The following is a 26,435-nucleotide window of genomic DNA, read 5'->3' as shown; positions in this document are numbered from 1 at the left end:
TGCCTTATATTTTCTCTTGACGGAAATTCCGTGTTCTGGCTCCTTTGCCTGGTAAGACTCTTTAGTGTTCCTCTTACTTCAGGCAAGAATTTCTAACAGTACACTTGTATAGATTCTTAGTGACCTAAAAAGAAACAATAAATGTGCATTAGGTTTGTAGCAACCTTTGACTTCTGGATATGTGTGAAAAATGAGGTTATTTACCATATCTTCAGTTCTGGCATCTATCCATTACCAAAAATATATTTTCAGGATATTTTCCCTGCTCTGTTGTAAAATCACAGAGAAGTTTTGGGGCTCCTCAGCTGGGTCACAGTGTCCAGAAGACTGTGCCTCAGCTCAGATCAAAATCAATGTATTATTAGTGATACAAATCTAGTTAACCAGTAGCTTTTCAAATTTCCCACTTCCTGTTCATTTCCTCCAGATGCAAAATAGGCTCAAGGAGAAAAGTTCTTTCCTACCTTTTATATTTTGAGCTGCCTGTGTTTGCGATTCAAGTATTTTTGGTGCTTATTGCTTAACTGGGCTGAAGATTATCTCATGTGACAGCATAGATCTCTTGTTTTGGAATTGCCATTACTTTCTAGAACAGCCAGTCTGTACAGCTGCCAACATGCCCTGGATCCTTTTGCTTCATATTACAGTGATACTGCTTTGTCAGGGTAGAATTCAGCCTCACAGGGCTGGAGTCAGTCTCTGCTGACCTCATGCCACAGTACAGCATGTTCAAATCTGGGAGAAACCCGAGGGTTATTCGGCATATTCCTCCTCTTTCTCCCTTACAAGCATGGAACCCTCAGTCTCCTCGGAAACCGTATGTTGTATATGTGTGTGTATCTGTCTCTTTTTTTAAACCTCTTCCTTAATCCTATATTCTACAGCTTTAAGTGGGGGCTGGTTAAATAGACACAGGAAATGCTTTGAGCTGCTGAAAACTCAGCATTTTTCAGCAGTAGGTCTCAGCCATGGGCATTTGCTATTTTTGGACTGACTTGTGTGAGATGGCAATAATCAAGAAGCATGTTATGTGTTTCCTAGTTGTGCATTTTGCCCATAGCTATTTGGGCAAAATGCACAGAGCACTCTTTGGCTGTGTGGGCATGCTCAGATCATACTGGAGTATTCCGACTCTCCCGTGTGCTGGGCTGGTTCAGTGCAGAGTAAATGTCATCCTCACTCTCTCAGGCAAAATAGTTATCAGAAAATAAGTGTTTCCTTCAATGAACAAAAGAATTTTGTTTGCCTTTGGCAGGGTTTTAGCTTGGGAAAAACTTGGGTTAAATTTGAAGATGCTAGGCATGCATAAAAAATAAGAATTTGGATTAGAGCCATTTGAAATATTACATTAGAAACAAAGGTTCTTATCCCTCAGCTACTTGTTTTCAGTGTGTTTTTTCCCAAAGACTTGGCAGTTTTCTGAATTGTAAGGCAGTGTGCACATATCTCAGTGCTAAAGTTTATGTCTCCAGGTCAGAAGAACAGGTCCCTGAGATACAGCTGGATAGGAAGATGATCCAGCTTTATACAACACAACTACCATTTTCACATTTGATCTGTAATCTTGAGTAGAAAACTTGGCCCATGGCTTGATTTTACCATGATTGTTTGAGTTGGTTTTATCAGTGATACATAGATATTTTCTAAGAGCTCATGCTAAAGCAAAACAGATTTTTTATAGTTTTACCTGATTCTGAAGTTAAATGTACATTAATATTGTTTGCCCTGAGCCATTGGATTTAAGATCCAGATTTTTCACTCTGAGGTTTGATATTAAATTACTGTCTTACACTTTATGGTTAATAATTTAAATACTGACTTCATTAAGAGATTTGTGGCTCTGTTCTCTACCCTTTTTTTCTGTTTGTTTTGTATCTTGGATTTTAAAACCCTGGCACATCTCTGTTTGTTCTAGGGTTATAAAAGGTCAGTTTACTTATCTATGTTATTAAGAATGTTAGCCTAGGTTGAATGGGGTGGTGAGATAGAATTCGTACTAGAGCCCTAAAAGGGTAGGAGGTAGAGACTGATAGTAAAAACAGAAATTAACTCCTTTCCCCACTTACTGATAATCAAAAGGGAGGAGGGGAACAGAAAACATAATTTAAACATTTTTAGTTAATTTTCTACATTATTATATTAATTCATGAGTAGAGAAAACTTGCTAAAAAATATATATATATTGAATACCTGAGTAAATGATTGTAGATGCAACTGTTTTCTTATCTTCTCTACCCATGTCTCCCTCTCACTTACCAAACTATTTGTCGACTATGAGAACTAAGTAGTCTCATTGAAACAATGATTAAAATATTCAGAAATGAGGTATTTGCTTCGTTTCTGTAATTCTGACTGTCTGGATATATCAAACTGCTATGGATTGAGGTTCGTATATATATTCTCCTTGCATGAGACTGCAACATGCTTTGTGAAGAGTTCATTCTAAACTACAGAATGAATATTTTGAAGGAAGACTCAAGAGGGATTAATATATCTGACTCTAGGAAATAAATGGAGAATTTTAGAAAGCTGGACAGTATTGAACTTACATCTGTTTTTTTAATGAGATCAAAATATCTCAAGACGTTGACCAGTTCTAAAGATGAATAATTCCCTTTTTCCTTTCCTAATAACCCTGCAACACCACACATCTGTATGTTTAAGTCATATATGTAATACAAACATTCCAGACAACTCCTTGGCAATGTTGACATTGCCTGAGTTTTCTATGCAAATGCCCATAATTTACAGTGGCAATTCAGAACATACATGTGTAATCACTTGGCCATATATAGATGCTTTACCTTTTAAATAAGTGTTATTTACATTGGGCCGTCACTATATTAAACAGTGAATTTTTAAAAGATAAAATAAAACTCCCCTCACATCTAAACCTTACAATCTAGTTGGGGAAGATAACAAATAATAAACCTGAGAGAAAGAGGATGGACTATAAAGACAATAAAGGTGAGTAAGTGAGCTCGAAAGTGCTGGGGGTATACTGTTATTTTTAATAGGATAGTAATTGTAAGCCTCGTTTAAAAAGATATTTGAGGAAAGACTTCATAGAAGTAAGCGGGTTAGCCATACATCTGTCTGAGAAATGAGCATTCCCAGTACAGCGTACAGCCAAAACAAAAGAAGGAGTGTTCCTGATATATATCAGGAATAGAAAACAGGTTGGTATGTCTAGAGCAAGAAGGGAGGGCAGTGGTAGGAATTGGGGTGTCAATGATGCAATAGAGCTTCTCAGTTGTCTATTGCTGTATAACAAACGATTCCAAAATTTAGTGACCTAAAACAACTTCTTTATTTGCTCACAGTTCTGTGAGTCAGCTCTTTCAGCTGGGATTAGTTGGGTCGTTCTTGTGGGATCTGGCCAGGAAGTTACTAGGTAGCTCAAGTACGGTTGGGTGGTCTAAGATGGCCTCCTTTACATGTCTTGTAGTTGGTGCTGGATGTCAGTTGAGCCTGCCTTCATGTGGTACAAAGATTTTAGCCTGAACAGCTGTGAGGATGGAATTGTCATTAACTGAAATGTAAAGCCTACTGGAGATCTCAGTGCAGCAAGAGAGAGCAGGTCCCAATGTACAAACACATTTCAAGTCTCTGCTCTGTCACATTTGTTGTTTCTTTTAGCCAGAGCAAGTCCATGACCAAACTCAGTTTCACAGGATGGAGAAATAGATTCCACTTTTTGATGGAAGGAATGAGGAAGTCAAATTGTAAAAGAATGGCATACTAGATTGGATGAATTTGTGGCTATTAATCTCCCACACAGAGATCAGATCAGAAATGCCCTTGAAGCCATTTTTAAAGACTGGCTTTCTCTTTGAATGTAAAGAGAATACATTGAAGAATTTTAAGCAGAGAAGTGACATGATTTGACTTTTTTTTTTTTTTAAGTTTATTTATTTTGAGAGAGAGAAAGTACAAGCAGGGGAGGACCAGAGAAAGAGGGAGAGAGAAAGAATCCCAAGCACTGTCCACACTGACAGCAGAGAGCCTGATGCAGGGCTCAAACTCACAGACCCTGAGATCGTGACCTAAGCTAAGACCAAGAGTCAGATGCCTGACCGACTGAGCCACTTAGGTGCCCTATATTTTTAAAGGATCATTCTGACTTAGTACTGAGAATAGATTATATGGTGCCAAGGAAGGCCAGGGAGGAGGCCATTGTAGTAATCCAGACAAGATGATCATGGGTCAGACTAAAGTAAAATAGCAGAAGATAATGTGAATTGGTTAGATTTTGAATGTATGATCAAACAGGATTTTCTGATGGATTGGATATAAGGTATGTAAGAGAGAAATTGATGACTACGAGGACTTAACTTGAACAGCTAGAAGAATACATTAACAGATGAAAGTCTGCTGGTGGGGCAGGTTTTGTGGGAAGAGCAAGAGTTCAGTTTGAGATGTCTGTTAGACATCCAAGTGCGAATGTTGAATAGATAAACGACTGTATGAGTCCGGAATTTAGGAGGTCTGCGCTGAAAATAAAATTGAAGGAAGTATCACAATAGATGGTATTTAAAGTCAAGAGACTAGATGAAGCTATTAAGAGAGAGATTGAATATAAATAAAGGAGAGAAGAGGCAGAGGAGGAAAACTGGCTCATGATAGATGGGGAAAATCAAGAGAGTATGGTGTCCTAGAATCCAAGTTTAGAAACTCTTCACAGGACAAGAGAAGCATCAGCTCTGTCAAATGATGCTGATAGGTGAAGTAAGGTGAGGACTAAGAACTCCTCTTTGGATATAGTAATGTAGGGATGGTTGGTCATCTTGCCAAAAAGTTTTTAGTTGAATGATGAGATAAAACCAATTAAGTGAGTTTGAGAATGGGAAGAGAGGAATTTGGAGACTGAGTTTTAGACCTTTTTAATAGTTTTACTTCTATAGGGAGCAGTGGGCAGTAACTGGTAGAGGAAATGCGGTCTGGGAAAAATCGTGTTGACGGAAAAAATTCAGTAGAGGGGGAAAATTGGTTCATTTCTTTCATTTTATTTAGTAAACTTACATGTGCAGGCAGTATTCAAAGCACTTTATAAATATGAACTCACTTTTAATAAAAGAATGAAACAGTGACTGGCCATTTAGTATAAAGTACTGTGGTGGGTGCTCTAAGGAGTTCAGCAAAGTGTAGGACACAATCTCTGACTTAAGGACTCATGGTCTCTATTAGAAAATATAAAAACTTGCAAAAATAACTAAAAATAGGAAGGTAATATAAAGTAGAAAAATTATACAGCTTACAAGTTTAGAGAAGGGAAATTATGTTTAGCCTGGGAATAAGTAATGTCAGTAATTTGATTGTAGTTAAATAACAGTGGGCCTTTAAAAGTAGGCTCAATTGGGCTTAAATTCATATAATTTTACCTTGAACATAGATAGGAGTGTGTGTGTTGTAAGGTGGACTGGGGACAGGGTTCAAGGTAGGAGGGAAAACATTTTCTCTTCAGTATATAGTCTTGAGGTCAAAAAAGCGGAAAAGCCAACCTCAGAGATACTCCCTTCTCTATCACTATAATTGTCAGCTTCACATTTATAGTTCTAATCCCCATATGTAGGGGGAAGGGGGTGGGAGTGTGTATGTATGAACTGCATGCATGTGCATCTTCAGTACCTAAAGTACAAGGAATCCTCTGTTAATCCTCTATTTGACTCTGTTAGATATATTTAGGAGCCTATTTTTGATTTTAAAATAGTTTGGGGGAACAATCCAGATTACTTTTCAGACAAATAGGAAAGTTTGAGATGTATAAACCCAGGAAATATAATTAGACTATGTCTTTTAATTCTCATTTGCCCTTAATGAAAAGTGTAGTGGTTGTTGGAAGTCTGAGAATAAGTAAAGAATACGAACTATTTAGATTGATACTTGGCTGAAAGAAAGTATTTTATGTTCAGTGGAAACTTGTGAGGGTAAGTTTATAGACAATCATTTCTGGAGAGTGCAAAAGCCTAATTCAAGTTGACTTTTTATTTCCAGTGGTTCCTCTGTAGTCTATTTTTCAAAAATCTAGGCATATTATGACCTGATTGCAAGCAGGGAAAGATTCTCTTGGAGATTCAAAAGAACTCATAGAAAAAGGAATACGTATGGTCAAATTACATATCAAACAATGGTCAAGTTTATCCTTAATACAAAGAATGCAATTGATAATTAAAATGAGATCTTCACTTACCAGAGTAATCAAAATACCAAAGTTTGATACCTAGAACTATATTGTTGGTAGTAGTGCAAATGGTTGCAATCTTTCTGAAGGGTAATTTGGTAATTTCTCCCAAAGTGTAAAATATATACACTCTCTGATACACTGATGGAATTTATGTTATTAGTATACCCAGAGAAGTTTACCAAGATATACGTAAATGTGTTACAGTATTGTCATTTTAAAATGGGAAGGAATCATTTTGATGCCCACATGAAGTTCAGTAACATTAAATATCTTTGATGTCTCACCTCCCCCCAAATATGGTGCAGCCTTCTTTCTTATCAAGGAACTGGATCCCATATTGTCCTATTTGACAGTTATCAGGTGAATTCAAGGGAATTTTAAGTTTTCTAGAAATAAAGCCTTTTCATTTATTCTGTTAATGTCCATCACTCTATAGATGAGGTGTGTGCAAGATGAAAGATCAAATACTCCAAGATGATTCTCATAAAAGAGCTATTAGGAACAGAACTGGCAACAGTAGGAAGCTGTTAACTAGAAAACAAATCTTTAAGAAGTAAAGATCACAGGGACGAGCACTGGGTGTTATATGTAAGTGATGAATCACTGGGTTCTACTCCTAAAACCAATACTACACTGTATGTTAACTAACTTGAATATAAATGAAGGGAGGAAGAAAGACAGACTACACAGATAAGAATGTGAGAATGAAATGGGGGAGTGGGTAATCCAGAGAAAGTTTACCACAACTCTGCATCTTCAGATAATTCTTTTAATTTCTGAGCGTTCCATTTTCATTTTGAAGAACAAAACTGCCAGTGAGGTTACAAAATTTAAGAGAGCAGCAGTGGAAGAGAGAACTTTTATTACATCCTTCTTCTTAAACTAAAGCTGCTTTTAGATTCTACATCATTACGTTTACATTCATGATGCATACATTTTATCATACATATTTCATCAAATATAGGTCATTTTATGAAACAATCCAAGTTTTGCCTGTTTATGTTTTCCCTTGTATGAGCTGTGGTAAATTGCTTGCCTCTTGACTCACTGTTATTCTCCACTGAATTAATTATGTGCCACTTTACCTCTGAGTTTTGGAGCTGGATAAAGAGAGAAAAACCAAGTGCAGGACATCCAGGTGGCAACTGTTCACACCCCATACAATGAACAAGTTCTGAAGAACTATACCCAGTATCTTCTTTTGGAGCATGAAAGCAGGATTAGAGTAAGGCAAAAATCTTATTGGTTCTCACTGACCACGTAGTTGTAGTTTTGATCAGTGTGAAAATTTTCACCTTGGAGGCAAGGGCACTAGATTGCATTGTTGTTTCTAAAATGGAGAATGATGTTATTGAGAGACTGAGGCTCAAGAGACCTGGTTTATAGTCCCAGCCCTACCACATCTAAGTAGGAACTGGGGGATTCAGTTAACATGCCAAAGCTTTTATTTCTCATCTATAATATAAACCTGTTTCACAAGATAACCTCTCAAGATCTTTAGATTTTAGGAGGCTCAGATGAATGTCTTGTACATGAATACACATGTATACACATGCATAGATTTGTTTTAAAAAATAAAATTTTCCTTTGGCTCTCAGAAATACAGACTCAGGCCTCAAATTTTGCATAGATTCTGTGTTATAGTTACTAGATTTAAAAAGCAGGGGTGTTGGGGTGGGTTTTTTTTTTTTTTCGGTTTTTTAAGTAGTGTCTACACCCAATGTAGGGCTCAAACACACAACCCTGAGATCAAGAGTCACGTGCTCTGCCAACAGAGCCAGCCAGGAGCCCCTAAAAAGCAATTTCTTAACTGATTATTCTTTTTTTTTATGTTTATTTACTTTTGAGAGAGAGAGCGCGAGCGCGAGCGTGCGCGCGCGCTTGCGCTTGCAAGTGGGGGAAGGGCAGATAGAGAGAAAATACTAAGTAAGCTCCTGGCTCTGTCTGAGCTGTCAGCACAGAGCCCCATGTAGGGCTCGAACTCACCAGTGAGAGCATGACCTGAGCTGAAGTCCGACTCTTAACCAATTTAACCACCCAGGTGCCCCTGATTCTTTAATTACAAGCTGCTTATAGACAGTAAATGAGGGATTTTACCTTACTTAAACTGGAACTAATAGTATATAGGAAAATCTAGATTTAGACAAAGCCTTATTACTTTGGGTAGGGTGATTATTTGCTTTGAAAAGCATTCATTTTATAATTTCCTTAACCATTTTTTTAATAACCATTTTTAAGTCCAGTGTAATAGTAAATGTAATAAATATTACCCTATATGTAAATCTTTAATTTGCATATTGTTTTGAAGAACCAAAATCTGCCTTAAGTGAGAGCAGCATATCTTTTTATTATATGAGATTAATCTCTGTGATCCACCAATTAATAAATTGGAATTTCAAATTTGTAAAAAAATATAGTGAAATAGGTGTGTATGTATACTTTTAACATTTACTTGATGATCAAAAAATTTTAAACCATTAAGAGTCTTAAGGTAAAATTAGGTGTAAAAAGATATTTTCTAGGTAGTGTAAATTCTTTTAAAAACAAATTTTCAGTCTACTTAGCACTAGATTGTTACCATTAAAGACCAGAAGTACATAAATAAGTACCTTATAAAAGAAGCCCTAATTACTATGGTATTCAACAGATTTTCAAAATTTATGTTATCCCTGGGTAAATTTATTTCCTTTTTTAATAGGATTACTATACTAGTAGATCAGAGATACTCTGAAGACAGCATATGTAGATTTCAGCAATGCCTTTAACGGAGTTTTTCTTGATATCTTTGGGGAGAAATTATAACTGATTATTCATAACTGAGTAAGTTAATGAAAGAATGAAAAGAGTACTAACACTGATAAATATCAGCCTGGAACACGGTCTCTGATGGTTTGCTGCAGGATACTTCCTGTCCTGTTCAACCTCTTCATTAAATCCTTGGCTTAAAGAGATTGCTATGGTTAATCAGAGTTGAAGATGTCAAGCAGCTGAAAAGAATAATTAAAACTTTGAACCATAGAATTGGAACCTTTGGTATTCTCAAATGAAAAGCAGAAGTCATCACTTTATGTGATGAGCTGTACCACATTTGTGTAATTTATGGAAAGGGCAACTGTTCTTAACACCATTTTCAGTTAAAGAGAAAGCAAACAGGAACTAAATTAAATGCTATGACTAGGTTCTCTAGCAAATCTCGTTAACACTTAAAGTGATTTAGACCCCGCACCAAAAAGAGTCTGCCTGATGGGATCTTAATTAACCTAAATCATACAACGTTCCTGTTACATTGCAATACCTTGGAAGAATCAGGATGTCTTAGTTATTCTTTGAAATTAAAATTCTAGAAAGCAAAAATTATTAATATTATCTAAATATTAGGATATTGTTTCAGATTATTGTTAATATAATTACAACATGAAACACCCTGAGAGAAAACAGAGTTCCTAATAGTTGAGAAGAATAAATGAAATGCCTAACAATATCCCCATCTCAATTTTTTTTTTACAAAGAGACACTAAAAGAACATTGTGGTCAATTGACTCTGGGCAAATTTGTCTTATTAAAGTTTTCCCCTTAAGGTTATTAAGACAACACTAGTTATTAGGAATTGGAATTTAGTAGGACTTTTCAACCCCCTAGATTAGCGGTCTGCAAATTTTATAATACCTTACAAAGTTTTAGCCTTTTCTCATTTTTAATTTTAAATATTATACAAGTTAATTTTTATTAAACCATAAGGAGATAAAACTAATTTTGTCAGAACACATCGTGGAAAGATAGAAAATATTTATTTCCTGAGTGGCTACTGAAGTCAGGAACAAACTAGAGACAGTTCCATGTTAATTTTCTAAATAATGGCTTGAAAACAAAGGTCTTCCATTTTTACTGCTTTAGTCTTATATGAGAAATTTGTCCCTCAGACATTTCTAACAAATTCACTTAATCCTGGGATAGACTATTTTTTAAGGTTTCTTGCAACTCTAATTTAGGATTCTGTGAGCTTTTTATTATTTTTTTTGTATCTATTTTTTATGTGGTTGTAGAATCTCAAACTAACTCACCCTTAGACAATTAAAATCAATTTGTAAACAAATACTGCTTAGCAATCAAGTAATTCTGTAAAAACATTGAATACAAAAAAATGGAAGAGTCCATTTCAGAAATCAGCCACAACTAGCTATAGACTTAAATAGTATAAGCATGTGTTTGAGGTGATATGATTTATGGTTTTAGTTTTTAGTGGTACATTCAACAGACATTTATTGAGCCTACACTGTCTGCCTTGCCCTGGAGAACCAGAAGTGAATATTGGGCCTTCCATATGTAATCCCCCCTTATTGTTTTTAAATGATCATAAATGAATTGGTCTTATATAGTCTTTAGGGAGCTTTATTTTATGAGTAGTTTCACTAGGACTAAAGATTATTGACCTGTGTCCATAGGTCTTTATTTTACTATTGAGAATTTAGTGGTCTCCTGTGTTAATTTACCCATTCAAATACTATACAAATCTGTGTGCTCTTAATTATTCTGAATACAGAAACCTCAGAACAGGGCTCCCTCTCTCTTCTTTGGAACAACTTATTTTATCTTTATATTAGATTTTTTAAAAAGTATTGCAGATAGGTTGAGTCAAGGAAATCAGGCCAGTGAACATGATGGCATCTGTTGTTGGATTCTGACAAGTAAAATCAAGATTGAAGGCTTACAGATAATTAAAAAATAAGCCACCTTTTGTGAAAACTCTTGAATTATAAAATATAGTCAGATTTCAGATGTCCAGTAACCTATCAACCGCACCCCCCCCCCCAACCCTCACTTCCCCACCAGCTTTTGGAAATATGAGAGGGTATTTTCGTTGACAAAAAGATTTGGGGGGATGAGTGATGCTGGCGTTTAGTGCATGGAGCCCATGGAGGCCATGATGGCCAAAATGTCAGGAGTAACCTTGCTTGGGAGCACAGTCCCCAGGCATATTTCCCTCTACTCTTCCCTCTTCTCCTTTTCCTTCCTCATTAGAAAGTGAGAACCCCAGCTGTACAGACATTAGGGGTAGTAATATGCCCTTAGTACACCGATGCCGTTTGCACAGCTCTCATTTGGTGCCATTCCGTTTTTGTTTTTTTTTTTTTAACAGCTAGGAATTTCTTTTGAGGAAACATTAGTATGTAAATTAGGATCCGAAGGGACATTAATTCTCTATACACTCTATATTAGGACGTATTTATTGACCCCAGTAGAAGAAGCTGTGTTACCTTCCTTATCTTCTTCCATTTTCTCCTTTATAATTAGAATCATTATTACTACTGTGTATACATCTGTTATGTGTACATTGATCTAGTTCAGTGAAACTCTAGGAGTGAGTTGTTTCTTAGCTTTAACTTTGGTAGTGAACCTGTGCTTGTGCTATTTTTCAGAAACGGTACAGATTCTCATTTAGCCATTTTGATTGCTCTAAGCCTGATATGAATTTGGAATTCAGAAAAGTCTGTTTGCTTTCACCTCGGCAGACTTGTTCACTTGAACATGCTGTTCACATTTAATGTAAATACGTTTGAATAGAAGAGCATATAAATATTTGGTTTCATATTTGGCTTCTATTAAATATTGACAGTCATGGAAATATCTCTAGGAGATCTTTTTTTCCTTTTTTTGGATCAAAATTTCAGCTTTACGTTCTTTCCAACCATTTGGAAACATAAGTGACTGTTTTTTCCTTATTGCAATTTAAAATATCTGAATTTGATTCATAATTTTCTTTCCCCAGAACTATTCTTTTAATCTTCCCTGTTGGAAATGCATCATCATTCTCTTAGGCTGGAAATTTGGGCCTCATCTTTGATTCATTCTTCTCTTTAATCTCTAATATACAGTCAACAGATCCTATTGGTTCCTTCTTCAGAAGAGTCACCAGGCCTTTTCTTTTGCATTACCTCTGCCTCCACTTTACTCCAGTCTTTACCATGCTTCAGTGTTCTTCCTTCTGGTCTCTCATCTCTCTTCTTTAAGCTTGTGACCACTCAATTTAAAACTACTGAAAAAGACAGCAGAATGCTTTACAACTTAATATCTCAGAGAGAAATGGAAAGCAAGTGAATATTAACTCTGAGATCATCTAATCTACAACAGAGTAAAATTTTTCTGTTTTGTCCTAAATTTCAACTAATCTCAAAGATTTACTTATTTATTCCTTCATTTAACAGTATCAAGTATATGCTCGGTTCAGCTGTTAACTGCTGAATATTATGCTTATAGTCTTTTCATTCCCCCTTGACAGTTCATCTGTTCTCTTCAACTATCCTATTTATGCTTTCTCTAGTTTTTCATCTCCATCCCTCAACTCTGCAAGTGCCAGTCCTGTTTCATAGGTAGTAGGCCTTGAATCATTTAAGCTCCATAAATCACACGAGTCCACAACTGATGGGTGGCAGTGCAGGGACTCAATTCCATCTCCTCTGCAGACCAGCAACCTTCCAACACCATCTTACTAATATAATAAGGTCTGTTGTCTAAGCTTCATGATGTTAACCATAGAATACTATAGGCTAATGGTTTATTAAGAGAAAGGGTAAAGGAATGAGAAATTGGCCATTTGACTGTTTTTTGGTAATAAAACTTGAAGAAGTTTGGAAAGAGTTATGTTTTCATAAGTAGTCACTTAATATTTATAGTATCTGTCTTCATCTTCTTACTCTTTCTTGGTTACCTCTCCCTTTTTTTTTTTATGTTTTTATTTATTTTTGAGAGAGAGAGCAAGTGAGCATGAGCAGGGGAAGGGCAGAGAGAGGGGGAGACACAAAATCTGAAGCAGGCTCCAGGCTCTGAGCTGTCAGCACAAAGCCCCATGCAGGGCTTGAACTCATGAACAGTGAGATCATGACCTTGAGCCTAAGTTGGATGCTCAACCAGCTGAGCCACCCAGGTGCCCCAGTTATATCTCTTTATTTAGAATCATGTGGCTATTCTTAAAGAATATTTGGAACCACTAGAGCTTTGTGCAGTGTAGTGGAAAATTAAATAGCAAAGAATAATGAACCAGGTTACTTTAAAATGTAATAGCTTCATATTTGCCTCCCCACCCACCGCACCCCACCCCCACTCTGCCATCTGTGGCTAGTGATATTTTACAAAGAATAAATTGATTCTCCTTATATGAACTTGAAATTGCCCATGGAATGCCATTTTTCTTCATTTCAAGCAATTTTCATATTTTTTGAGAATATGTAAAATGTGCTTAATTTTTTTATTCCTGAGACTTCAGTATGATGTGTTGTTCACCTGGGATTTAGAAGGTATAAAATAGATCAAGTAAGGATTTTCAAGAGATGGCTTATGGCACCTCTGACATTCATGGAGTATAGCAAGAAAATTCATTGTGGTGTAAAGCATTTTCTAAAACAACACATTACCTATGTATTGCCTCCAGATGGTAGTTTTCCAGACATAGAATATGCTTGGGTATATTCTAATGATTTACTTTATATTTTAAATGAATGAATGAATTTTAAATTAATTTAAATGATTTGTTTTGTTTTGTTTTTCAACATTGCAGGTTAGAACTAAAACTTAAATCAACCTGGTCCCACCAAAGACTCTTTATATTTGTTCTCCTTGTGAGCTTGCTATTTTTAAAACATTTGTTTACAAACAGCATATATTATTTCCCTTAAAAAAAAAAAAGTAGAGCCAGTTAGCATTTCTGAACAGCACTAGTGCAGTGATACTACCTGAAGTAGTTATAATTCCAGACAAAATTAAATGTTTCTCATTGTAATCTGCTCATATAACTTTGTCATGGGTGTATGTACACTTTCCATTTGTCCTTTGGAAATCCTGAAAACAACTTGACCTTTTTGTGGACCTCAGGTTGGAGTATTCTATACTGTGTCTCATGACATAAAAATATTATTTCATTATACTATTTCATTTTACGAAATAAATTTCTGTATGATTCTGCAGTTTCTTTGCAAGCAGTACTTGGGGGTTACCTGGCCCTTCTTGACCTCTATCAGGGCTTTATGATGTTTTGCAGTTGTGAAACAGCATAGCACCTTTGAACCCCTTATGTGGTAGATCACATTATGGTACATGGTTCCTTTGAGGTAGGAAGAGCCCAAGTAAACAGGTAATTTAGCTAGTTTCTAAAGGTCAGTGCTTATATTCTTCCTAAAATCTCATAATTCTGATATTGGCTTGGGCATTCAGCAAAAGCCTCTCTTGCTTTCCTTTCTGAACTAATTCATTCTAAGCAGTAAAAGAAAGTAACTTGCCTTATTTAGAAGTTCATAGGACCATACTAATCTCAGGAGATTTTATTTTTTTTTTTTTTTAAATTTTTTTTTCAACGTTTATTTATTTTTGGGACAGAGAGAGACAGAGCATGAATGGGGGAGGGGCAGAGAGAGAGGGAGACACAGAATCAGAAACAGGCTCCAGGCTCTGAGCCATCAGCCCAGAGCCTGACGCGGGGCTCGAACTCCCGGACCGCGAGATCGTGACCTGGCTGAAGTCGGACGCTTAACCGACTGCGCCACCCAGGCGCCCCAGGAGATTTTAAACACCTTTCCAGTTTCTTGCTTTGTAATTTATTGCTCCCCCACCTACTGTTGTTTGTAGAGGTTTACTTTTATACAAGGAGAGCTGCTGGAGTTTAAGAAAAATCTACCTCTTATTGAATCCCAGTAGGAAGTTTATGCTAGCTGAACTGGTTGCCTGGTGGAAGAGAGCAGAAGAGACTCCTTGATGCAACACATTTTAACTTCAGAGCCTTGCTTGCAAGTCTCTTCTCTGCCATCTATGACTACAATTAATAATTGATTTCTTAGATTTATCATTTTTCTTCTTTGACTCAACTTTACTTTTCCCCATCTTTTGCCACTTAGGGAAAAACTTACCCAATCAGTCATTAAGCATCAACATCAAGATCAGTCTAGGAGCAGAACAAGTTTCATGGTCTTTGGACGTTATTCCCCAGTAGATCCTTCATGAATAAAATATAGTGAAGAGTAAAAGAGAAGGAGAGCATTAGGCATTTTATCCAAAAAATAAAGTAATATTTATAGATCTGACAGCTTTAATAATATAGGAAAGCCTCTGGAATTAGCCTTGGTGTTTTTGTTTTGGTTTGGTTTTTTGTTTTTGCAGTTAAGCAATTTATTTAACTTTATTTTTTATTTTTTAAAATTTACATCCAAATTAGTATAGTGAAGCAATGATGTCAATAGATTCCTTAATGCCCCTTACCTATTTAGCCCATCCCCCCTCCCACAACCCCTTCAGCAACCCTCAGTTTGTTCTCCATTTTTATGAGTAGCCTTGGCTTTTATAAAGAACATCTTTTGTCTGGAATTTGCTTCCAAATAATTGCAGGGGAGGGAAAGTGCGGGCCATGAGTTAATAATTGAAGCTGGATGAAGAGTGCAAAAAACTCATTTTCCTCACTTTTATATATGTTTGAAATGTTGAAATACTATTTGAAATAATAAAGAACTTTTTAAAAGACATCTTTTCCCCAGGAATTTTGGATGGATAAAATCCATTTCCCTATGAAATTTACAGCATCCCCCCAATACTCAACAGTGTTGAACACAATAAAAGTACTATCATAGGTTTGTATTATTGAAGGAAAAATACTTTCTTGTCAGTAAATTCTAAACTTCAGTATGTTATTTTGTGTCTATTATTGTCCAAATTATGTTGTTATTTATTCAGCAATATGTAAATTTATTTCATATATTGCATTCTAATGAAGTTGTGTTCAGTTTTGCTTTTCATCAAGGGCATATTCAAGTAAACGTTAATTAGTATTGAGAAATCTGAAAAACACTCAATGAAAAAATAGTATTAAACAATTTCTTCATATACAGTATGCATGATACATCTCTGGGTAGTATTTGAATTAAGGAGCCTGTTTTCTCAGTCAGGGTCCGAACATAACTTCGCTGGTAAAATGATGATTTAATCCTTAGTCTCTTTTGTCTTGTCTAGTTAGTCACTCGTATTGAATATCTATGCCAGTTGGGGCACCTGGGTGGCTTAGTCCGTTAAGCTTAACTTCGGCTTAGGTCATGATCTCATGGTTTGTGAGTTGGAGTCCCACATCAGGCTCTGCACTGGCATCACAGAACCTGCTTGGGATTCTCTCCCTCCCTCTCCCTCCTCCCTCTCCCTCCTCTCCCTCCTCCCTCTCCCTCCTCTCCCTCCTCCCTCTCCCTCCTCTCTCTCCCTCCTCCCTCCTCCCTCCTCCCTCTCCCTCCTCCCTCTCCCTCCTCCCTCTCCCTCCTCCCTCCTCCCTCTCCCTCTCCTTCTCCCCCTCCCTCTCCCTCCCTCTCCCTCTCCCCTTCCCTCTCCCTCCCTCTCCCTGCCCCTCCCCCACTCACACTGTCTCTGTTTCTCTCAAAATAAATAAATAACTTTAAAAAAATAATAATCAAATGTAAAGCCAGAAAGTTATTCTGCTATCAATGCAAATAACACAGAAGATAAAAAATAATCTTTCATGTTGTAGATAAAGCCTTTAATCTCCAAGCCAAGGAAGTGAGCTCATCAAAAGTGATCAGATTTTGCCAAAATTTGAACGTATTTCCTGGCTTTTTTTTCAGATCCCAGTAGTATAAACCATGGCAAGTCAAATTCACTGTCTAAGATTTATCCTTTTTTCAAATTCTGGAACAGACAGCCACTTTACTTTGGGACAAAAATGCTCTTTTTCCTTGAAAAGCAAAAGGACTTGTATTTCTCTATCACTGTTGTTGCTAATATAGTTCCAACCACCTATATCAACACAACTTGCATTTCAGAGAGAAAACTGGATAGAAGGGGGGGATAATTAGAACTGTCTATCAAACACAAGCATGTTAGTAGGGTAGTAAAACTCATGAATACACATAGCAGACTTTATATAGCTGCACTCCTCTCTTTTACACTATCTTATAGTGGCAAGATGAACAGTTTATTAACATGACCCAAAGATAGAGCTATTCTAATAGCATATACAAATAAGAAGTAAACATGTATCACCTTAGAATTATGCTTAATAACATTTAGTATTCTATTTTATTTAGAAACTATTTGGGCACCAAGAATTACTTATTAATTAGCTTGATTTAACATTAGTCCAAGATTTTAAATTACCATAGATCTTGGAGAAATTTATTATTGAAATATTGTTTACATACAATATTACATTAGTTTCAGGTGTACAACATAGTAGTTGACAGCTCTGTATTATGCTGTGCTCACCACAGTATAGCTACCATCTGTCCCCATACAGTGCTATTACAGTACCATTGACTATATTCCCTATGCTATATCTTTCTTCCTTGTGACTTACTCATTCCATAATTGGAAGCCTCCACCTCCCACTTCCCTTCACCCATTTTTCCCATCCCCCTCCCACACCCTCCCCTCTGTCCGCTATCAGTTTGTTGTCTGTATTTATGGATCTTTTTCTGCTTTTTGTTTTATTGAATTTCACATATTAGTGAAATCATAGGATACTTGTCTTTCTGACTTATTTCACTTAGCATATATCTTCTGGGAGTATCCATGTGGTCACAAATGGCAAGATCTCATTCTTTTTTATGTATGTGTGTGTGTGTCTGCACTGGCATCACGGAACCTGCTTGGGATTCTCCCCCTCCCCGTGTGTGTGTGTGTGTGTGTGTGTGTGTGTGTGTGTGTGTGTGTATTCTCCCCCTCCCCCCACACATATATGTGTGTATATACACACACGACATTTTCTTTATCCTATTCATCTATGGAAAGACACTTAGGTTGCTTCCGTATTTTGGCTATTGTAAATAATGCTACAGTGAACATAGCAGTGTGCTTACCTTTTCACATTACTGGTTTTGTTTTCTTTGGGTAGATACCCAGTAGATCTTGGAGATATTTAAGCTAACACATCATTGTCATTGATATAAAAAGTTTGTTAACATTATTATTCAATTTAGATGAATACAGATTTTCAATTTTTTAAATATCAAATATATAGGAATAGTAATACTAGCTTATTTGATCAGTAAGTCTGTTATAGGAAATTCAGATTACCTTCTATCTGAGAAAACAAACCCAAGTAAATTAAGATGTATGCAGTGTTACACTTAACTGACAAAACTCATCTTGATTTGTACAATAGTTATCTTAATTATATGAAATTGGACTCCTAAAATGTTTCTGAACTAGTAGTTTCTGTAGATAGGATTTCTTTTTTTTTGTCTAACATATTTGGAGTATTATAGGTTCACTTTATTTTCTTGGAAATTCTAAAAATTTGATAAATAAGTGCTTATTGAGCTCTACAAAACCAATGAGAACAGAACTTCTTAATTTAAGAGATATTATAATCAAATTAATCAATATCCTCTAAAAATTGGAAAACATTTCATACTTAAGAGGTCAAGTTCTTTCTGAATTACATACAGAGCTGTGGCTTCAGTTTTACAGCTTTAGTCATGGGTCAAAAGTAAACATAAAACCTCATCAGTTCAGATCTCTAAGAGCTATTCTCCTTTAATATTATGTGCAACATTCTTAATTGAGCTCAAAATAGACAAGTGGACAAAAAGAAAAGTCTAACAAACTGAATTCTCTTTTGGTTTTTCACTCAACAGAAAATAGATCTCTGTCATTCTACTACATAGACCACCAAATGGTGGGACCATAAAAATCCAATTCTCAGTAGGTATATCCATCAATGAGGAATAACTTATCAACTGTGCATTAGCCAGAAACAAAAACAAAATCAGCAAGAGGGAAAAAAAAATTGAGAAAACCAGAAAGTCAGCAAAATTGAAGTTCTGTTGCCCCTTGGGATTTGCTTTGAGAGCCAAGAAGAGATGTACCCAGGCTAACATAGCCAATGAGGTATACTTCTCTGGCAACTCTGGTGAATCTATTGGCGTCTTCATGGGTCCTCAAAAACTTTTTAGGGATTTTTTGGGGAGCGGTGGTAAAATCATGACTCCTACGAATATACAACGGGCAACTTCAGGGCTACTATCTTCCATGCGGTGGCTCATCCAACAAGACGGCTTTCGTCTTATAGCACTTTGTTTTCAACATGTTTCAAAAATCTCAGTGTTAGGGAAAGAGACTAGAAGGGCCTTACGTCAGTGTTTGGTTTGGATTTTCTCTGAGTGGTGAGATTACAGATAATTTTTGCTTCCTTTAATGCCCACTTGTGTTTTCAAAGTTTTCTATAATGAACCTGATTGTCTCAAAAGAAGATATATTAAGAATGGTAATAAACAGAATTAAGCAGACACTAGCTAGTGTTGATGCTAGCTGTGCAGGATTGGTTTTTCTTTTGTTTTTGTAGAAACAAAAATTTACTCTGTTGAAACCTTACAACCTAATTTTTAAGCAAAGACAAAACTTGTATTAAGCCATTAAATTCTTTATTACTTTGTTCTGGAGAGTCAGGGTCAGAGTTCTATGTCTAATGTTACATGAAGCTGGTGAATGCTGATGGAAAGCCCTTCTTTGACCTCTTAGTACTGTGCTGGCCTGAGCTTCCAGCCCCATACTTACATGCAAGTACAGAAATTATCACAGCTTTAGGCACCGAACTCTCAAATTGTCTTCTTATGATGCCTTTCTGTGTAGTAACCTCAGAGAAATGTTTCCACATATTATACACTGTACAAGCTACACTGTACTTCATAATCATTAAAATTCTTCCTGTGCACGTTCCCCAGAACTGGTTTTACAAATGAAAAAATAAAAGCTCAGATCTGATGGTCTAACTCCCAAAGTGGCTTATTCAGTGCAGGAACAATCTCTTTCAGTTGTTCAGTTCTTTCATGCAGTATCATGGGTATTCAGTAAATGGTATGTGATGCAGGGCTTAAGATTGTGGTGTTTTAATCTGTAGCAAAGACTTCAGACAACTCCAGCGCTTTTCATTCAGAAGCGTTTTTTTCCTTTCCTCCATAGTGAATAATTGGTCAATTTTCATTTTAATTATTTTGTGAACCTAAAATGAAAAGTAAGAGAAGAAACTTCAGGAAAGCATAGAAATTGTTTTGGCAATCTTCTAGTCCTTTATCTAAACATGGGTAGATTTGTTTTGATGATGATGATGATGATGATTATGATTATTGAACCAGGCTCCCTAAACATTTATTTAGAATGTTTTTAACCTTCTTTAAGCTATTCTCTAAACCTTAATCTGGTTTTAAACTAGAAGACAAATGTGAATGGTGAATTACTGCTCTGTAGCTTTAAATTCAACCAGTTTGATGCTTTTGTTTTTTATAAAAGATGCTCACAGCTCCAGAAAAGAGGCAGATACTGTGTGATCTCCATTCTCAGAGTAAAACTATTCATTTGCATTAGCAGCTCTAGCAAAGCGCACGCGCGCGCGCACACACACGCTCACAAACACACACACACACACACACACACACACACACACACACACACACACACACGATGCTTGTTTGGCAGAAGCTTTCTGTTTATTCAGCACAGAGCCCTCCCAGGCTCCCAGATGTAGAAAGCTCTAAGAGTTGATGTACAAGACAGAACCGGAACTGTACATAGGCTGAGGTGGGCACTGCGGAGGATTGGCTATGCAAGGATGTTGATGTGGTGCGGCTCTACCTGCCTGTTCTGTGAAAGGCACTTCTCTGAGGCTGTGAAGGTGAGAAGCCCAGGGATGCACTAGAAGCTTCATTTCGGCTGGCTCTTTGGTGGGGGAATGCATTCCCAGTGGTAGCTGTCCTCATTTACAGCGTTATTCTCGGAAACGAAGTATGTGCAGCCGTGACAGACTATGCCACAGCTCCTCTGCAGTTTGGAAGCTGGGACAAATGGAAAGAGCACATAGTCAAGAGAGGTTGTGATTTGTTTTCACTATCCAAGCTTGCTCTCGCAGTACCCAAATGAAGGATGAGCTTTGTGGCAAGCAAAATCAGCAGACTGCCTGACGGGGGGTTTTGGTAAGATAAATGTATTGCTTGTGTTTTGGGGGGGAGGGTTTCTCGGGGTTTTTTAATTATTATTTTTATTTTTCTATATCAACTACATAGAATTGCCTCTTAGCAATAACTAACACATTTTGCAGAATCATATGTGATGGAAAGGGGTGATCCAAGAAGCCAGAAGGGAAGATACTATTTTTGATCATTCATTTGTGACCTTCAGAGATAATCATCAAGTTTTCTCAGATGTCTATGAACAGGCAGAAGCCAGGAACTTCCAGAGCAAAGAATGCTGACTAACAGATATCCTTTCTTTTCTTTGAACAGTTATAATTAACCCCCCCCTTTTGTTTCCCCCCGCTTTCCCTATGGCCTAAAGTAGAAAAGAAAAAATAAAAGCTCCCTGGTCTTACCGAGTTGTTGCCTCTGGAACAGTAATAGCCTGAGAACATAAGTATGGAGGTGGAGGAAGGCAGGATGAGGAGTCTGCTATTTTCATAGCAGTGCGTTGGTGGGTGTTTGTCTTGGTTCATTATCGTTGCTGTTCAATATCAAGTGGTGGTTAGTGCTGTATCTCGTTGTCTGTACTATAATTTAATCCCTTTATGTTCTATTTTGTATGTTTTTCTTTGCCAGACTCAATTCTGTCATTATGAAAACTTTTTCTGTTATCATTCATACATATTAGCCTTTGTTAGAGAAAAGATAGTTGTAGAAAGTAACTCTTAAATATTTATGGACCCCAATAATGATAAAGACATTTGCTTTTTAAAATCGAGGTTTTTTTTAAAACAGATTTGGGGGTCTTGATTTTGGAATCTTTAACAAGCATTTCATGACAAGTTAAAGAAATGAGTTGCATTAGATCTATGAAATCCTACCAGAATCACTTTGCTCTAATCTACTTTAAGTTGGATCCTATGTCTTAGGTTTTTCTAAGTCTGAAGGTTTACTTTTCCTCATCCTAACTTAGGTAAGTATTGCTGGAAGATATGTTGATTGTTTTATTAGCCTAACCTGAGATCTTGTTCTTGGGCCCCTCTTCTTTCCAGCAGAGAGAGCCAAGTTTCCTAGCTGCTTAGAGTGGGCACAGAAGAGATCCATTGACATCTGACTTTTTGCTGACTCATTGGTTATATAAGCCTTGTAAATACAATTATCCATATACTTCATTAGGTTACTGGGCAGGTGGCCCCCTTCCTGTTTACTGATCTTTTCTTCCTTCAGCATCCTCTTCTTCCTTAAGACTTTTTGGTAACATGTCTCAACTATTAACCAAGTGAATTCTAAGAAGTGAAGGACAAATCCTTTTTTTTTCTCTCTCTCTCTTTTTTGGAATTGCTTTCTTAACTGTTTCTTTACCTTGATTATGATAAAATCCCAAATTCTGTATTCTCTTGGCACATGAAACGGTAATAATACCTTTCCTCATTTATGACCTGGTTAAAGTAATAACTTCCTTTTCTGTCTTTGAGACCTCAGATCAAATGTCCTTGTTCAAAGAATTCTTCTATAACTTCCCAATCTAAAGTAGTTTTCCCTCCCTTACATTATTCCTTTTTTCATAGCACCCTTTTTTTTCTTCTTTGTAGTACTTCTCAATAATTTATATTATTTGATTACTGGTTATTTCATCTCTACCATTCTTATCCACTCAGACGTTAAGCCTCATAGAAAACAGAGATGCTTTGTTTTGTTCGTTAGTACATACCCAAACATCTAGCAAACTTCCTGGCTGAGAGTTGAAGAAAGGACAAGTAAGCAGTATTCTATATGTAAAGGCCCTGTGGTGAGAAGAAAGGATGAGTTGCAGGGGTTGAAAAAGACCAGTTTGACTAGAGTGGGGGAAGCATGCTGTAAGATGAAGCTAGAGAAATAGATCCAGGGCTTAAATCATGTAGGACTGACTTGATAGACCACATTCAGATACTTGTTCTTTTAAGAGTTGGCAGCTGCAGGTGGGGGTTGCCTGGATGGCTCAGTCAGTTAAGCATTTGAATCTTGGTTTCAGCTCAGGTCATGATCTTCTGGTTCATGAGGTCATGATCTCCTGGTTCAAGAGATCAAGCCAGCATCAAGTCCCACTATCTGCTAATAGTGCAGAGCCTGCTTAGGATTCTCTCTCTCCCTCTCTTTCTGCCCCTCCCCCCAAAAAAGTCGTGGTAAGCTACATAAAAGAATTTAAGCATTTGGTGATTTAGAACTTATTTAAAAAAAAATCTGTGTCATGTGGTGCTCAAACTCACTTCCCCGAGATTAAGAGTCACATGTTCTACAGACTAAATCAGCCAGGCGCCTCACCACTTTAAAAAAAAAAAAAATTCTCCAGCTTAACTGAAAGCCTGATTGAATTCAGGTAGATTAGTCAGTGATCCAGGAAAGAGATAACAAGAGTTTGTCCTAAGGTGGTGGTGGTAGAGATAGATGGGAGAGTATTATAATTTGATGGAAATTTGGAAAGTAAAATAGATAGGACTTGGTGTTGAATTGGATATAGGTAGAAGGCAGAAGATGTCAGGAATGGTTCCTGGACTTTGGTTTGGTTTAGTTTGGCCTTGGCTTGGCCTTGTTTTATAACCAGATGAGAGATAGAGATAGAGAACACCATAAGAAAACCAGGTTTGTAGGAGGAATTGTGGTGTTTGGTTTTGGACATGCATATTTTAATATAGTCAAGTAGGTTTTTGGATCTATAAGTCTAGATTCCAAAGGAGATTTTGCTACTATTAGCATTGAGAAGCCTTTGGAAGTACCTTTGGAATAAAGTGCAAAACAGTGATTTAGACCTACCTTGGGATCTCATCTCCTGCCAGAGACCTATTTATATAACCTCACAAACTACTCAATTATCTTAAAGAAGCTACTATATTTCCTTCTTCTGGGCCTTTGTTCATACTGTGTTGTCATCTTGAAACGCCTTTATCACTTCTCTTTATATCAAAAACTTCTAACTTCTTCCTTCAAGGCTCATTTTTTTTTTTTTTACCTCCTCCAAGAATCCTCCTCTGTTCCCTTTTCCTTCTGAATACGTGACTCCTTCCTATGCTCAAGAAGTACTTTGCCTTCATATCTGCTACATCATTTACTTAATTGGACCTGTATTTTAGTTGATCATTTTCATGTCTCACTGACTGGATTATATGTTTCTTGAGAGCAGGGATTCACCTTTATTCAGTGCTTTACATAAGGAAAACAAAGAATAGTTGCAAAATGAATTAAATGGTAGGAAACCTCAATCTTTTGTATAATCTTCTTCCTTAATATCATAGCACCATGATATCCTTTCTCCATCTATGTACTCCTGATTTTCTCTAGGCTGTCCCTACATTTTACCCTACAGATACCTAGATACATCGGAGAACTAGTCTTCCATTCATATGCAAAGTCCCTGAACTAGTCATTTTCATTATGTAATTTTACTTTATTTGTACTTTATCAGAAAAACTGAAATCTTGCTATTGCTTATCACCTGTGAAAAAATTGGCCAAGATAGGAAGGACCAGCATCCATACAGGATGTCAGAGACACCTAAGGGATGCCACTAAGGTGACAGTGGAGGAAAGACTTAAAGGAGATGATGGAATAAGCTGTGCAGGTTTGTGGGGAAAAGTATTACAGGCAGGAGGAACACTAAATGGAAAAGCCTTGAAATAGGTACATGCCTGATACATTCCAGAAACAGCAAGGAGGCCATTGTAGCTGGTGGCAGTGGAGTAAGGGATGAATAGTAGGAGATACAGATAGGGAGGTAATGGATGTGCTGCAGGTGCCAGGTCATGGTTGTTCAGGCCATTGTAAGGACTTTGGCCTTAACTCTGACTCACATAGGGAACACTGGAAAGTTTTAGGTGTAAAAGACTGTTGTGGCCTCATATTTTTTTATGTGTGTTTTTTTTGTTTGTTTGTTTGTTTTAGAGAGAGAGAGTATGTGTGCACGCGTGTAAGCAGAGGAGGGGCAGACAGAGAGAGAGGGAGAAAATCCCAAGCAAGCTCCATACTGTCTTTCAGTGCAGAGCCTGATGCGGGGCTCAATTCCATGAACCATGAGATCATGACCTGAGCTGAAATCAAGAGTCAGACATGTACCCAACTGAACCACCCAGGCGTCCCATGACCTGGTATGTTTTTAAAGGATCACTCTAGTTGCTGTACAGATTATTGATTATAAAAATACTAATCTAGTGATAGTTAAGAGACTTACTGCAATAGTCCAGGTGAGAGTTAATTGTGGCTTATACCAGAGTGGTGGCAGTGGAGATTCAGTGAGATGTGGTGAGATTTTATGTCTCTTTAGCAAGTAGAGCCCAAAACATTTGCTGGAGAAATGTAATATACATAGGGGGTAACAACTTAGACTCTGGAACCAGACTGTCTGGGTTTAAACATTTGGCTTTTCCCCTTCTTTACTTTGTGATCTTGAACAACTTAAATTATTTATGCTTTATGCTTTAGTTTTCTTAGCTTTAAACTATAGTGGTGTCATTGTAAGAACTATACAATTTACTGAACATACAAAGGATTTAGAACCTTGCCTGGCATATAGTAAATACTTTATGTATTAGCAACTATGATTATTAATGTTGCTGTTAACTGGATAGAGTATGTGAGAGAAAGAGGACTTAAAGTTGACTCCAAGGCTTTGGATCTGAGCATATGGATCAATGAAGTAGCCATTGGCTGAGATGGGAAAGACTGCAGGAAGAGCAGGTTTTGGGGATATCAGGAATTCAGTTTTGTACATAGTAAATTTGAAATGACCATTAGACATCCAAGAAGAGACATTAAGTAGGTAGTTGGATCTAGAGTTAAGCACAGTATGGGCTGAAGGCAGACATTTGGAACTCGTCAACAAATAAATGGTATTTAAGACCATTTTAAGAGAAAGAAGAGTATTTAAGCCCTGAAATGGGATTGGGGATGTGTGGTTTGGACATCCCCTCCTTAGAGCCTCCATTCCTTAAGCTACCGAACAAGCCTGAAAAGTTCAGTGATAGCCCAGTTATCACACACCCTATGGGGTTTTCCACAGTCTTCCATTGCTTTAGCATTTTATCAAAATTGAGTGAAATAAATAGGATTAAGCTGAGACTTAGAAATCTTTTGTTTTAAGGAAACTTGTGTTATAAAAGTATTTGTAGGGAATTACCTTGTAATGGGGAACTCATTGGTGGCAAGTTTTACAAATTGGCTAATCCACACATGGATTTTATATGTATTTTTAAATCCTCAGCAGTGTAAACATTTCTGTGTCACCTTCTTCTTTTGCTGGCTAGTGAATGCTCAGAAAATAGAAACTAATTTTAGCCTTAGCCGAGTTGTGTGCT

The 26,435-nt window shown here is 36.9% G+C and overlaps 1 protein-coding gene across 6 annotated transcripts in view; it reads left to right on the top strand.

Annotated features, from left to right (window-relative positions):
* TMCC1 (transmembrane and coiled-coil domain family 1) overlaps positions 1-26,435 on the top strand; it is a 248,172-nt gene that overhangs the window by 188,622 nt on the left and 33,115 nt on the right. The window contains exon 1 of one of the 6 annotated variants that reach the window (XM_043588200.1): positions 20,632-20,831. The exons of the other annotated variants lie outside the window; for them this stretch is intronic. Coding sequence (XP_043444135.1) covers positions 20,769-20,831 — 63 coding nt within the window. The 5' untranslated portion in view covers positions 20,632-20,768. Of the gene's footprint in view, positions 1-20,631; positions 20,832-26,435 lie in introns of those variants that run through there. 6 annotated transcript variants of the gene reach the window in all.

The sequence above is a fragment of the Prionailurus bengalensis genome, chromosome A2, assembly GCF_016509475.1.
Source record: "Prionailurus bengalensis isolate Pbe53 chromosome A2, Fcat_Pben_1.1_paternal_pri, whole genome shotgun sequence".
NCBI lineage: Eukaryota > Metazoa > Chordata > Mammalia > Carnivora > Felidae > Prionailurus > Prionailurus bengalensis.
This window is presented reverse-complemented; position numbering and strand designations above follow the sequence as displayed.